Source organism: Bactrocera tryoni, chromosome 4 (genome assembly GCF_016617805.1).
Source record: "Bactrocera tryoni isolate S06 chromosome 4, CSIRO_BtryS06_freeze2, whole genome shotgun sequence".
NCBI classification, from domain to species: Eukaryota; Metazoa; Arthropoda; class Insecta; order Diptera; family Tephritidae; genus Bactrocera; species Bactrocera tryoni.
The window spans coordinates 13433554-13447863 of NC_052502.1; the positions used below are offsets into that span (position 1 = coordinate 13433554).

A 14310-nucleotide genomic window follows, 5' to 3' on the forward strand; every position below is an offset into this window, starting at 1 on the left:
GCATATTTCCATAAACGAACAATTCATGTCATTATGTAAGCAAAATCCATACGAATAGCAAAAACACAAATTTTACGTGCAACAAAACAAACTAACTTATACACAAACTAAATTTTAGTAGAGAGCAAGTACCTGAAACACAAAAAAGGATAAAAGCAGAAAACAGCACGCGAAGCCGCGGATACCGCCAGGTAGAAACTTGCACAAGTCTCAGTCTATACAAAATACTGATAATAGAAAACACCCACAACCAAATGGCTATGGTTTCAACAATTAACGGTATTGCGCTGGCTTTGAAAAGCAAGTCGCGACGAAAATGACTGAGGGCGTTCCCTTCTGAATATGACAAAGAGATACATGAATATACAAGTATTTATATTTTATGTACCACATTAAAATTGGTTTTTCACCAAAAAACAATTTGAGGTTAAAACTAAGCATCTTAATTTTCCTTTCCTTTCTTCAACCATTTGAGATTAAACGCACAAGCAACTAATATACTGACTTCACTAAAGCCTAATTTGGCACAAGCAGTTGTGTGAATGGATCTTGGGAGTAACTTGCACATTACAGCCTTATATATGATATTGAGAGCACCGGTCTTAAATATAATATGAAGAGTGACTTTAAATATAGGAGGAGTACACAAGATCTCATACTCGTATAAAAAAATTTAGTAATGTATATGTTTAACCTTTAAAGTTACCCAGCTTTATTCGAAATGGTTATAACCTCAATTCTATTTTTGTTTTGTTGTAAGCGAACAAGCGACCTTGATCGTTACTAATAACGATGGTTGCACAGTTTTATGCGCTCTTAAAGTTTTCCAGCTTCATCTGCGGTAATAATTTGTCGGTATGGAAAATCCAAAGATTGTTTATATAATCCTCAAGGTCAAGGCAATAACTTGTAGTAAACATTGCACATCTCTACTCACAAATTACTAACCCTTTGAACCTTTTGTTATACACCTGTTAAAGCCACCACGAGGCTGAGCCGAGTTACTTAATAATATTTTCGCTTTCATTATATATCATATCATAAATATATAAATAAACGTATATATATATAGAATTTGTTAAACAGCCAATGAAATCAAGGCTAATAACAATATTTGAGGAGGTCAGGTATTTTACATTAAATAATTTTGACATACATATGTACTTATGTAAATGTATGTAGATAAATTTGTTTAAGGTAAGATCACTGTTCTCCTCAACAGTATTAATTTCCTTGGATTTCATTGGCTGTTAACGAAATTCTATTGATAGTACATAAAAAATTTGGATAATTGAGAATTATATTATATATACATATATAATACAAATATCTATATATTTTTAAATAATTTAATTTCATGTTTATTATGCCACTTTTCACATTTTGCCTTAAAAAATACGTCTTGTAATTCTTCTTTGTTACTTTTTGCTCTTTTAATTATGATGCCGCTATTCTTTTCTCTATAAAAATTTATATTATTGTTTTTTGTTATTTCATTTAAACATCAAAGCGGGTTTCAGTTGTCACCTTTTGTTCCGAAGCATTTTTCACAGTTTTCTTAATTTTTGAGTTGGATTTACATATTTAAGCCAAAATTGGTTAAAAAAAGCATAACAATATGCACTTAGTTTTATTAACAATAATAGGTATTAAAAGCTTCCAACTTTTGAAAACTAAAGTACAAACTTTAACTAAAAATTTTTATTGCTTGCTTTTGCTGAAAATAATTAATATCTATTTTACATTACAGATATTGTCACAAGGTTTAAGTTTTAAATTAATTTGAAAAAAATTAAAGCTTTGAATGATTGGAAACCGATTTTATTCGAGCCAATAAAGAAGAAGAATTGAAAAAGAATTTAAAAAAGCTATGTATTTTCGAAAACAACTATACTAAAAATAAGGTTTGGTTACATTTTTAGTGAAAGCTTTGACTGTTTGAATACCACTGTATTAAAATATTATTATTTCATGAAATTTTTAGTCCAATTGCTGGTTAATCATTAATAGTTATTTAAACTTAAAGTTACTATTTTCGTTTATAGTACTTTCCCATAAGATATGATGTGATTTCTTGTCTAAAAAAAACACACACACCAATTGTTACGGAAATTCAATTGTTTTTATTTAATGTAAATTTCAAATGATTCCATTAAGTTCTAAATATAACAATATTCAAATGGCCAGCACGATTTCTTTTGAAGGAACGAGTTCGATGAACCTAATTTTCGAGTACTTTTTCCACTAAATCAAGTCGTGTGTCATGTAGGGCACTTCACTTCGTACTTCATAGTAGTCTAATGGTGTTAAATCACAACCTTTTGTAGGCCAGTCAATGTCACAATTTCTTGAAATAATCGAATCTTCAAACTTTTCTTGCAATAATTCGGTTGTTGCACGTGCTGTGTGGCACGTAGTTCGTTATGGTAGAACCAGATGTTGTCTGATGATCTTCTTCAATTGCGGGCATAAAAAGTTGGTTATCATCGATCTATGCCGCTCTTCATAGACAGTAACGGTGTCAGCAGCTTTATTTCGAAAGAAGTACGGACCGATGATTCCAGCAAACCAAAAAAAAATTGTCAATTTAGATGAATGTAATGAATAATTTATGATTTTTCTTAACACCAGAATCGACAGTTTTGCTTATTTACCGCCTCACTCTGATGAAAGTGAGCCTCATTGGCTTGATTTTCTTAAAAATGTCGTTTTGCTTTTCAAGTTTTCCAAGACAAATTCAGCAAATTCACAACGTTTATGTTGGTCCAATGGCTTTAGTTCTTGAGTGAGAATAATTTTATACGGTTGCAAGCCCAAATCCTTTCTCAAACTCCGCCAGGTTGTCTCAATTCTTAAAACGTCTTGGAATCGACAAATTGAGGTCGTTATCGGCATTTGCCTGGACGGCAGAAATATTTTCATTACTTCGAGCGGAAAAGAGGAGAGAAAGATGTCTTATGGCCCTTGAACATTATGCAAAAAAAAATGTACGCTCGAAATGACAACGATTCGACGAATAGCAAGCACAAATGGACGATAATTACGACCATAAAATTGCATTAGCCCAAGAAAAGTGGCAATTGGATATTCTTGCGTATATCTTTACATGATAAAATTGTAAACATTACTGAATAGAATGAAAAAAAAAAACATGATATTATATAAGTGACCAAATTGACACTTAAAATCATATCATCCCTAACGGAAAGCCCGCTATTTTAACTGTTAGAAATATTTTAGAAAATGCTTAAAAAACAAATGCCTATAAAATAGTGATAGTAAAAAATCATTGATTTCCTGTGGAACTCATGTTTGATATAAATTCTGCAATATAGTTAATATTTCCAAGAACAAGTGCTCAAATTTTCGGAAGATTAGTAGCCTTTATTTGAAGTAAATTACGCAAAAAAAGTTAATTTCCGCTAGGAATAAGTTTTGATCTCATTAAATCTATTCAATATCTTATATAATATACATCGTTAAAAATATAGTTAATGAATGTATAGCAGAATCCTTATTATTTTGGCCAAAGAAAAAACTAACTTCCTTGGAACAACTGGGTAAATTTGATCAGCAAGACCTTGTTGAATACCAATTATTAGTTAAGAGGCTGTGTGAACGAAAATTGTAAAAATTTTAGTTTTGAATTAAAACAAAAAATAGTTTTGTATACATTTATTTAAAAAAAAATCACAAAAAATGCTTAGAAAATATCAATTTGACATACCGGAGAATATCAAAGTTATTTTTTATTATTATTTAGTGCTTTCGCTTAAATATATGTATTGAAAAATTCTAGGCTTTTTTTGAAATTTTATTAAAAACAAGAAAAATTCTCAGTTACTTAAGTCACCACGAGCCTCAAAATATTGACTAACAACTAATTGTTATTAAAGTAGGGCGGCTCATATTGACGGGCTATGAGAACAATCCTCAAATTAGAACAGAATATACGGTATTTCTGAACTATTTGTGCCATGAAGCACACTTTCTAAAATTTAACACTAAATGTAGGGTGAAATGTGTGAAAAAGTATTTGCATGCAACAAAATGTGATTTTTTATCATGGCTTGAGATGCCTTCCTCCACACAAACATCCAACAGCCAAACACTACTAAAAATTAAAGCATGAAATGTCACAAGAATTTGCCATGTTTTCCAGCAATTATTGCAAACCCAAATAAAGACTTAACAAGACTTTTCACACCAAAAAAAAAAACGGAAATTTAAAATTCAATTGCCAACACAGACACGCTTTCGCCATCAAGCGCACACGTATTCCGATTTGACACACAAAATTACGACCATTACGACAATGGTGATTTGCTTGCTGCGGGCCAGAGCCAGAGCCAACGCAGCGGCACTATCAACGGCTCCGCAAACGCAGCGACCATCATCAATACCAATAACGGTGATATTGGTGCTATTGGTATTGACGCAGTGACAGCACCGTGCCGGTCGAGCACTCGCCAGCAACTGAGCGCGCGCAGCGGACAACGGGCCACGGCCGCTCGACCAAATGGGCCACCAAAGAGCGTTGCGAATCGCCTCCTTAACGTCTCTTAAAGAGCGCACAAATTCCTACCTCCTCCTGTGTGGCTACGAAGAAAACGCGAAGCACCTACACACCAACGCACATTCTGCGCTATAAGAAAGTGTGTGCTATAAGAAAAACCTGTGGAGAAATGTGCCGTGGAAGAAGGAAAGAAAGAAAGAGAAATGCTGTTGGGCAGTGCCGACGACATCTTTGTCGCACCCACGTGGCAATTGGCCACTGCAAGCAGTCAAAGTGGCAGTAGTTGAGGAGCGAGGTAGCAAAATAGCAACAACACCACGCTTACTGTATGTCTTATTGAGCGTATCCTGTTTGACAGGACTGCGCGTATCCCCCCCGGTGGCAGAGTCACGCGACGCTGTGGCGGCTCGCGACATTTTGGTTGGTGCCGCCGCACCATTTGTCCCTGAGCGCAGCGCCCCGTCGCTCTCGCATTGCCACCGTACAGCCATCTAGCCATCCGCGTTGCATACCACGCGCTTCATCCTTGGCTTCTGTGGCGCGTTCGGCCAGCTGCCCCTCTTTTTTTATGGCTGCCGCTTTCCGCTGTGTTGGTTAACTGTTGTTTTTCGCTTTATTTGTTGCGTTTGTGTGTGAATTTATGTTTTTCTCAGCTCGGTCTGTCACCTTCTTGTTTTGGTGCTCCGCACTTTTGGCCAATTTGCTTGTGATTCCACAATTTCCGTTTACCCCAATCATTGGTGCCACATCATATCGGTGCGCGCCCGCCTAACCAAGTTCGGTTTGTCTTGTGGAACTCCTCAATTTTGCGGAGATTTCGGTTGAGTTGTTTTTTGTTTGATTGGATTTTGGGTGCACAGCTGCCTTTGCCCAAGAACTTAGTGTTGTTTTTGGTTTATTGAGAATATGCTGCTTGCTAATGCACTCGGATAATTGGTAGCGTGCGAATTTGTTGTTGGAATTGGTTATGTTTTGTAAATTCTATTACCAATTTTGCTTTATATTTTAAGTAGTCCTTTGGGGTTGTTAGTCTCGCATACATTTTGGAGTGCGTGGTTTAAATTATTTATCGCGTGACTTGTTTGCGATCTTGTAAGTGAAAGCTGCTTGACCTAAGCATATACTCTCGGATCTATATTTAAATTTTCTCTACTATCAAAGCTTCTATCAATACTTTCCTCAAAGTCGACAGTAAGTTGTAAATTTGCATTATTCCGCTTTACTGAGCTTTCACTCAAAGTAGAGACTCTCACAGAAATATTTTTGTTGTGTTTTTCCGAGAGTTTCAAGCAAAAATAAGAAATTTAAATGTTATTTTTTGTAAAGTTGTCCCTTGTTATCGGATTGAGTTTTCACTGCAAGCGTTATATTTTTATATATAATTTTTTCGAAAGCTTAAACCAAAATTTGTGAGTTTTAAAAGTTTTCTAAGCAGGATCGTGATATTTTGAACTTTGAATTGGTTTTAGAATTTCAGATCTTCTAAACCGGTTAAGTGTAAGCTTTGATGACAGCTGCAATTTGTGAAAAAATAGTTTCAAGAAAGCTTCTGTCAATGAATAATTCGTTTCATGAGAAATTATAAAATTTACACATTAAATTTTGTGTAGTTGTATTTTGTAATAAGATTGAGCTTTCACTTCAAACAAATAGTTTTGTATTTATATTTTCATATAATTCTTTCGAAAGCTTTGAAAGAGAAATTTGTGAGTTAGGAGCTTTCTCGACATTTTGATTGTTTGGGAATTTTTATTAAAGATTTCTCCATATTTTAAAAGTTTAGGAATTTTTTGGTCGTCATTATTTTTTTGGCCAGTCGTATTTCAGTCCTTATATACATACATATAATTTTAGTATACGCTTTAATGTAAGCTAATGTAACAAAAGTTTCTATCATAGTATAGAATTTGAGAGTTTGAGACTTTTCTAGAAGTATTTTGCTTTTTACCCAGTTATGATTTCCTCGTAGTTTTAGTATAAGCTTTCATGAAAGCCGGAATTTCGAAAGTTTACTGAAGTCCCATAGTCCCATAAAATACTTGTTTAAGGAAAGTTTCGTTGTATGAAAAATTTGTTTCAATACAGCTTTTTTCAATGGAAGCTGCCTCGAATGAAAGCTCAAATCTTCAAAATCTTAACATTGTTAATGAAAAAGTTATGTATATTTAAATTACTATTAAAATACAATTAAATAATAAATTAAATTATAATTAAAATAATAAAATTATATACTTCTGTTAACTTTTTTAATATTTTTTTTTACAATTTTTTTATACAGTAAGTAGGGAAAGTGTGACTAAAATGCGAAATAAAAGTTAGCTCAGAAAAAATATTCTTAAAAAAAAAATTAATTAAGAAACTTGGAAACAATTAAATTCCCACAACGGATGTCTGAAAAAAGGAACAAATCAATTAATTAAATATAAAAAAGCTTAAAAATTTTTAAATGTCTGAAAATTTAAAAAAATTAATTTCACAGTTTTATTTTCTAAATTTAAAATTTTGTTTTTTTTTATTCATTAATTTTATTTTAAAATTTTAATTAATTTCAAAATTAATTAATTAAACTTAAAAAAACCTAAACATTTTTAAATGATTGAAGATTTAAAAAATATTTTAACAATTTTGGTTTTTAAAATTTTTCATAAGATTTTTTATATTAATTAATTTCATTTTAAACTTAAAAATTTTAATTAATCTCAAATTTAATTAATTAAATTAAAAAAACGTAAACATTTTCAAGTGACTGAAAATTTAAAAAATTAATTTAACATCGTTTTTAAAATTTTTCTTAATTTTTTTATATTAATTAATTTAAAAATTTTAATTAATCTAAAATTTTTATTTTTATTTTTAAATTTTAATTAATTTCAAAATTTTAAATTAAAATTTTCTCAAATTTTTTATATTAATTAATTTCAAAAAGTTTTTTAAAGTTTTTCTTAATTTTTTTATATTAGTTAATTTCAAAATTTTATTTTTGAATTTCGGAATAATTTTTTTTTTTGTAATTTTTAATTTTTTTTTGTATTGTTTATTAATAATAAAGATATTAAACTATTTTTCTTTAATTTTGTATATAATTATTGTGGGAATTCAACTGTTTATGGTTCAAACAAAGGAAAAAGTAAAGAAAAGCCTTGCTATGTGCTGAAAATTTCTCCTCTTAACAAACATTTTTTGCTGTGACCTTGACCCATTATTCTACAAAAGAAAGAACAATCTATATATAGACAGATTTTACATATATAAATATATGTAAATATGAAAGTATGAATATCGGTAGAAAAAATATATATCTTTCCTGTTTTGTCTGCATAATTTTGATTTTTATACAAAAATCTATTGTTTTAACCTCCACATCTTCAGGTCGTGATCTCCCACAACTTTCTTGTCAACATAATTAAGACCCAAATTAGAAAATTCTGAACAGCTCACTTATGCCCTGTTTATCTTCGGAAGGTGTAAAAGTGCTGCATGCCACAAGAACATGCAACATGCTCAATGCAAGGCACAAGGACTCAGCAGAGGCGACCGGTCAAGTTGTTCCCATTACTGGACCCACGCGGCTGGGTGCCACTGTGCTGAGTTTTCACATATTTTTTCCGCAATTTTCCGCATTTCCCCCCGCTGAGGCGCAGTGCACACTTGCTGCGCTCAGGCCTTCGCACATATATGTGCCTTTATTTTATATATTTTTTATATGTGTATGTATTATGTATATACTTTTGTACATAAGCGCGTTGATTTGTTTAATTTCGTGATTTTTCCGTGCCTCTTCTTCCATGCCACCAGCGCACGCACATCTTTATGGCCCGCTGTTTCTCCGCGCTGCCATATAATTTTCCCGCCTCCCTGCGCCCCAGCCCGTCGCCAACATTGGTGCGCGAGTGCGCTCTCAACGCCCGTTGGCTTGTTGGCTCTCAATGAACATTTTTTTTTACTTCTTACAGTTTTTTATTCGCTGCTTGTTGTTGTTGCTGTGTGGTATTTTTATTTTCATTTCACTCGGAGGCGCGCGTTTTGCGCTCAATTTTTATATTTTCCCCATTTTGGTTGGCCTGCCACAAACACGCTCACACAGTGTGCTCTTCGCTAGTACGTGTGGATGTGTGTGTGTGTGTGTGCTACTGAGCGTCAACTTGTCGTTGTATGCATGTGTCTGTGGCATTTTCATGTATGTTTGTGTGTGTTGCACGTTCATATATGTTTGTGTTGCACGTTCAGGCAGCTATGTATATGTTGCACGTTTGTGTGCCTGTGCCTTGACTCATACATGTGCGCGTGTGCATGTGCGCCGTGTGGCAAGGAGATTGCTTGCCACAATGGAAAAATGGGAAATTTTTACTGTGGCTGTTGTTGTGGCAATGGTGGTTGTTGATACCTGCCACCAGTCAGCTAGCCTTGACTATGCTTTGTTGTAACTTGTGTGTGTGTTTCTTTTTTTGTTGTCTGCTTTTTTGCCTTCTCCTTCGCCGTTTGCCGTCGACATTTGCCACGGCACCCTTAGCCGGCCAATGAATCGACCAGCAAACCAACCACCGCTACAACAACAAAATGTGACATGCCGCAACAACAGCAGTGGCACAAACAATAACCGTAACAACAACAACAAAAGTAACAACAACATCGGTGGCAACAACAACAACATTTGAAAAAAGGAGATTTGCGGCATGAATGTATGGCAAAAGAGTGGCGTGTTGCACGAGGGTGTGTGTGTGTGTGCCGCGCTGCAAGTGTGTATGCGTGGCAGAGCGTTTCAATTTTGCTTCAAATACTGGTGATGATCAGTGCGGAGAGTCAGTTCACTCAGCGACTTTAACGTGTTAGGAACACATTCCTCGGAGCAAAACAAACCGAAACGAGAAATTTAAATTTAGAAAACTAGCGAACGCGCGCCGAAACACACGACAAACGATTTGTATTCTTTCGGAACGTTTTCGAGCATTTCAATAATTTTCCGAATTTTAACAAAACTGATAAGGTGCAAGTGTATAAAAATAACAAAACAAACATCAACTTATAATGCCTTAACGGCAGAGTGTTTAAGAAAGAGCAAAAGAAAGCAGAATTAGAAAAAAGTGTTGCAAGTTTCCAAAACAAAAGAATTAACCACAATTTAAACAAAATCAACTGCCGAAAATTTGGATTACATCAAGCCCAACAACAACACAAAACCAACAAAAAGCTGGCACAACACGCGGTTTGTGCCACCAAGCTGCAGTCCTTGCCACAATTTGTTAACACACGAAATCTCAAAATTTGCGCACCCACAATGCACTTACCGGCCGGTCCCACAATGGTCGCTGCGCCCGCGCAACTCGCCAACGGCCCCGCACCGCCTAGCGCCATGCCACATGCCCAGAGCGGCGCGCCCACACATGTGCCCAGCTCGGCCAGTTCGACAGGCTCCTCAACACCAGATAATAGCAGCAGTAATAACAACAACAACAACAGCTCATCCACCAAATTGCCACCCTCCATGACCGATATGTTCGCCAGTCTGCACGAAATGTTGCAGGAATATCACGGCGAGCTGGCACAGACCGGTTCGCCATCGATCCTCTGCAGCGCCTTGCCGAATCATTGGCGCTCCAATAAGTCGCTGCCGGGCGCTTTCAAAGTGATCGCTTTGGATGATGTGCCCGACGGCACACTGGTCACCATCAAATGCGGCAATGATGAGAACTATTGCGGCGAATTGCGTAATTGTACGGCGATTATGAAGAATCAAGTGGCGAAATTCAATGATCTGCGCTTTGTCGGACGTTCGGGACGTGGCAAATCTTTCACGCTAACCATCACCATTGCCACATATCCGGTGCAGATAGCGAGCTACACGAAGGCGATCAAAGTGACCGTGGACGGACCGCGGGAACCAAGAAGTAAGCAAAGTAAGTTTTTAGTTTGTTATCGCTTTAGTTGGACAACTTTAGTTACTGAACTTTAGTTGACTATTTTTACTTTGTTTTTGACGCTTAATTGACTTTTATCGACTTGCAGGACCGTTTTGAACCGATTTACTATTTTTTAACTTTTTTTGATTTGCTTTTTGACTTTATTTGGTTTTTAGAAACATTTTTTAGCCTGATTAATTATTTTTTTAGTTATTTTGAATTACATTATATTTTTTTGTTTTGAACCGATTTGCTATTTTTGAGTTGTTTTGATTTGTAGTTTGGTTTTTAGAAACATTTTTAAACTTATTTATTATTTTGAAGCTATTTTGGCCAAAATTTTGTTTTTTGTAAGAACCGTTTTACTATTTTTAAGTTATTTTGATTTGTTTTTTAGAAACATTTTTAGCCTGATTTATTATTTTTAAGTTATTTTGAATTACATTATATTTTTTTGTTTTGAACCGATTTACTATTTTTGAGTTGTTTTGACTTGTAGTTTGGTTTTTAGAAACATTTTTAAACTTATTTATTATTTTGAAGCTATTTTGGCCAACATTTTGTTTTTTGTAAGAACCGTTTTGAACCGTTTTACTATTTTTAAGTTATTTTGATTTGTTTTTTGACTTTATTTGGTTTTTAGAAACATTTTAGCCTGATTTACTATTTTTTTGTTATTTTGAATTACATTATAATTTTTTTATTAGAACGTTTTGAACCGATTTATTATTTTTAAGTTATTTTGATTTGTATTTTGGTTTTTAAAAATATTATTAACCTGATTTATAATTTTTAAGTTATTTTGACAAAATTTTTTTTGTAGGAACCGTTTTACTAGTTTTAAGTTATTTTGATTTGTATTTTGTTTTTGACTACTCACTAAGAGCTTACTTACCGTTTTTGTTTTACAAAATTTTTGGACCGATTTACGATATTTTATTTATTATGAATTTTTGTTTTTTTTCCATTTACTAGGAACCTTTTACGACTGGTATATTATTAATATTATTTTTATTTAAATTTTGCTTTTTTGCTTTTGTTTTACGCTTTCGTATTATCTGTTCATCTCTACTAACATTTTCTGTATTTTAACCTTACTTATCATTTTCTCTATCGCTTCGCTTGCACGCTTATGCTTATTCGCTTGTTGCTCTTCCGTAGGTTATGGTTATCCACACCCGGGCGCTTTCAATCCTTTCATGCTCAATCCCGCGTGGCTTGATGCCGCCTACATGACATATGGCTATGCGGACTACTTCCGTCACCAGGCCGCGCTACATCATCCCGCCTTGGCGAAGAGTTCACCCACATTGCCCACAAATGGCAGCGCTGGCGCTACAGTCGTACCGCCACCACCACCACCAGCAGTAAACGATTTCCACCCCGCGCAGCTGACACCACCGCCGGTAGGCGCGCCACCAAACGCCGCACTCGGCATGATACCCACACCGCCTGGCTCCTCGTACGGTGTAGGCATGCCACAATTTCCCTTCAATCCAGTCGCCGCAGCCGCCTTCCACCCGTACAACCTCGCCGCCGCCGGCCTGCGTGTGCCCAGTCATAATCTACACAACACCTCGATCGGCAGCTCGCATGGCTCAACGGAACACATCAGCCCCGTGCACATAAGTCCCGCTTCGTCGCGTCCATCATCGTCCTCGCCACCCGTACACGCACACAACACCAGCACTGCGAGCAGCAACCATAAAGCCAACACCTCGCTGGAGCAATCGCTATCCGATGCCGATCCCGATGTCGACTCGGATGATGAGCAAATCGATGTTGTCAAATCCGCTTTCGTGCCCATACTACGTCCACCAATTGTGCCGCGTACGCTACCATCTGCCGTTGAGGAGTTGGAGAAGTCCCAGCAGAAGCCGCAGCAGCAGCAGCCACGCATGCGTTGCGAGCTGAAAGCGCCCTCCGCCATGAAGACGCGTCAATCGCCCATCATTACGGCCGCTACCAAGCTGAAGGCGGCTGTGAATGCCACAAAAACGGTATGGCGTCCCTACTGAAATCCCACCCACTCCGCCGTCGGAGTTGTACTACAAACACTGTGGAAAGCAGCACGCAGCAGCGGTGGCAACGTTTAGAGTTGGGCGCTCTACCACAGCTCGGCAGCTACCAAGCAGCAGCTGTACGAAAATTGACACACGCGACGCCACTTGTATGTGGCACGCATACGAAAATGCCGACGGCAAATGCGTAGCAAGCGCAAGCCTTGGTTCAAGTTGGGACGCATTCAGCACTTCTGTGGGATCACTTTAACTCCAGCGCTCCAGCTTTACGCACACGCACACACCGATACGCACGCACTTGTGATAAAGTTTTGGGTTATTCCTCATGATTCCCCCGTCTGGAGCCGAGTGGAGTGTGGTAGTTGAAATACTTTGTGATATAGTGTTAAGTTTAACGAATGTGGCAAACGAAAAATAAAGGCGAAAAAATGAACAAAACACGACTGTGTGCCATTGTGGCATGCAACAAGGACGTCAGCGCGCTCGCTGATGTCGCTGCAGTTGCGGCAACGCTTTGGTGGCATGGAAATTAGCATATCTAAGCACCGGTTTACTCAAATGTACCTACTTCCTTCACACACACACACACACACAAACGAGCGCGAGACGCTGACACAAACACACACACATGGAAGCAAATTGTCTTTGCGGCAGAAATTTTGGAAAACGCTTGTATTCTCAGCATAAAAGGAAAGGTCCATCGGATTTGGCAGTGGCCGTGATTCAACGGCGCACTAACACACACACACGCGCGTATGCAAATTTGCCAGGCGCGCCCATATAAGCACCGAACTATGTGTGTGTGGGCGTGCCTGCGCTCGCTTGAATCAATGCAAATACTCGATTTAGTTTGGAGAGATGCAAACATAAATTTGTCAGTGTTCTTGGGCACAGCATTTTCATTTATTTTCGATTCTTGAAATTGCAACCGATTCGATGTTTGTAAATATTCTCTTAGTCTTAAGTTACAAATGCTGATGGAGATGTTTGTGTTAACTGTATATATGTACATAAGTATGTTTATTTTTTTATTATTCTATGAAAATTATTTTATTTGGAATTTTTAATTTTTAAGTTTTATTACAAATGTTTAGCGTTAAGTTGTTGGCCGTAGAAAAGAAGAAGAAGCAAAAGCGAAAGAAAAAACTCAAACAAAAACAAAACACAATTAACTGACGAATTTCTTGCGAATAGTAAAAACAAAAAATGAAGAAAAAAGCTCAGAAAATATATTTTTCCAAAATCAAAAAAGTTAACAAAATGTGGTTTTCAATTTTTTCGGGGTAATGTGGGTATTTTTATGAAGATAGTTGCAAAAACGCATGGTAAATTTGAATTTGACAAATTGTGGTGTAATCTTTCCAGGTTATGTTGTTGTTGTGGCGGCAGAACATATTTCCCAAATAATTTTGAGTAGTATTGCCAAGCTGACAGCCTGGTAAAAATGCGTGTCGTGTGAACGGGAGCTCATTCGTTGACCAAAGCAAAAACTTTTAACATTGAAGGAGCTGCTACGGTATGGCGAAAAAATCGAATGCAAATTTTACATAACTTTACATAATTTTACATTTAACATAATCGCGCATAAAATGTGTTTATTGAAAGTCAAATCTGGAGGTACTTTGCGTAATACTGCCGAATTAGCAGGGTATAACCCGGCTCCGTTCCGGTTACGTAGACTCGAATTTCGTTTCAACAATATTTATCGTCCAGCTCTCATCTATCTACTTCAGATTCTGTATATACTTTATACATTGATATACTTTTATTCAATTTCAACGCTTACGATCCATTCAGAATATCTATGGAATGCAACATCAATCAAAGAAGCGCTTATATTGGCAAAAACAAAGTTGAAACTGTTCACTTCAAATAT

At 36.2% G+C, this 14310-nt stretch overlaps 1 protein-coding gene across 2 annotated transcripts; it reads left to right on the forward strand.

Annotated features, from left to right (window-relative positions):
• The first annotated feature begins 9335 nt into the window (after positions 1–9335).
• Positions 9336–13677, forward strand: LOC120775598 (segmentation protein Runt). Of its 2 annotated transcripts, none has more exons than XM_040105837.1 (2): positions 9336–10410; positions 11575–13677. In XM_040105837.1, the coding sequence occupies exons 1-2, from the start codon at positions 9792–9794 to the stop codon at positions 12429–12431; spliced, it is 1476 nt and encodes a 491-aa protein (XP_039961771.1). In that variant the 5' UTR covers positions 9336–9791; the 3' UTR covers positions 12432–13677. The 2 variants fall into 2 exon arrangements, with proteins under 2 accessions (XP_039961771.1, XP_039961772.1); XM_040105838.1 differs by having other exon boundaries at positions 9336–10401.
• Positions 13678–14310: the final 633 nt, after the last annotated feature.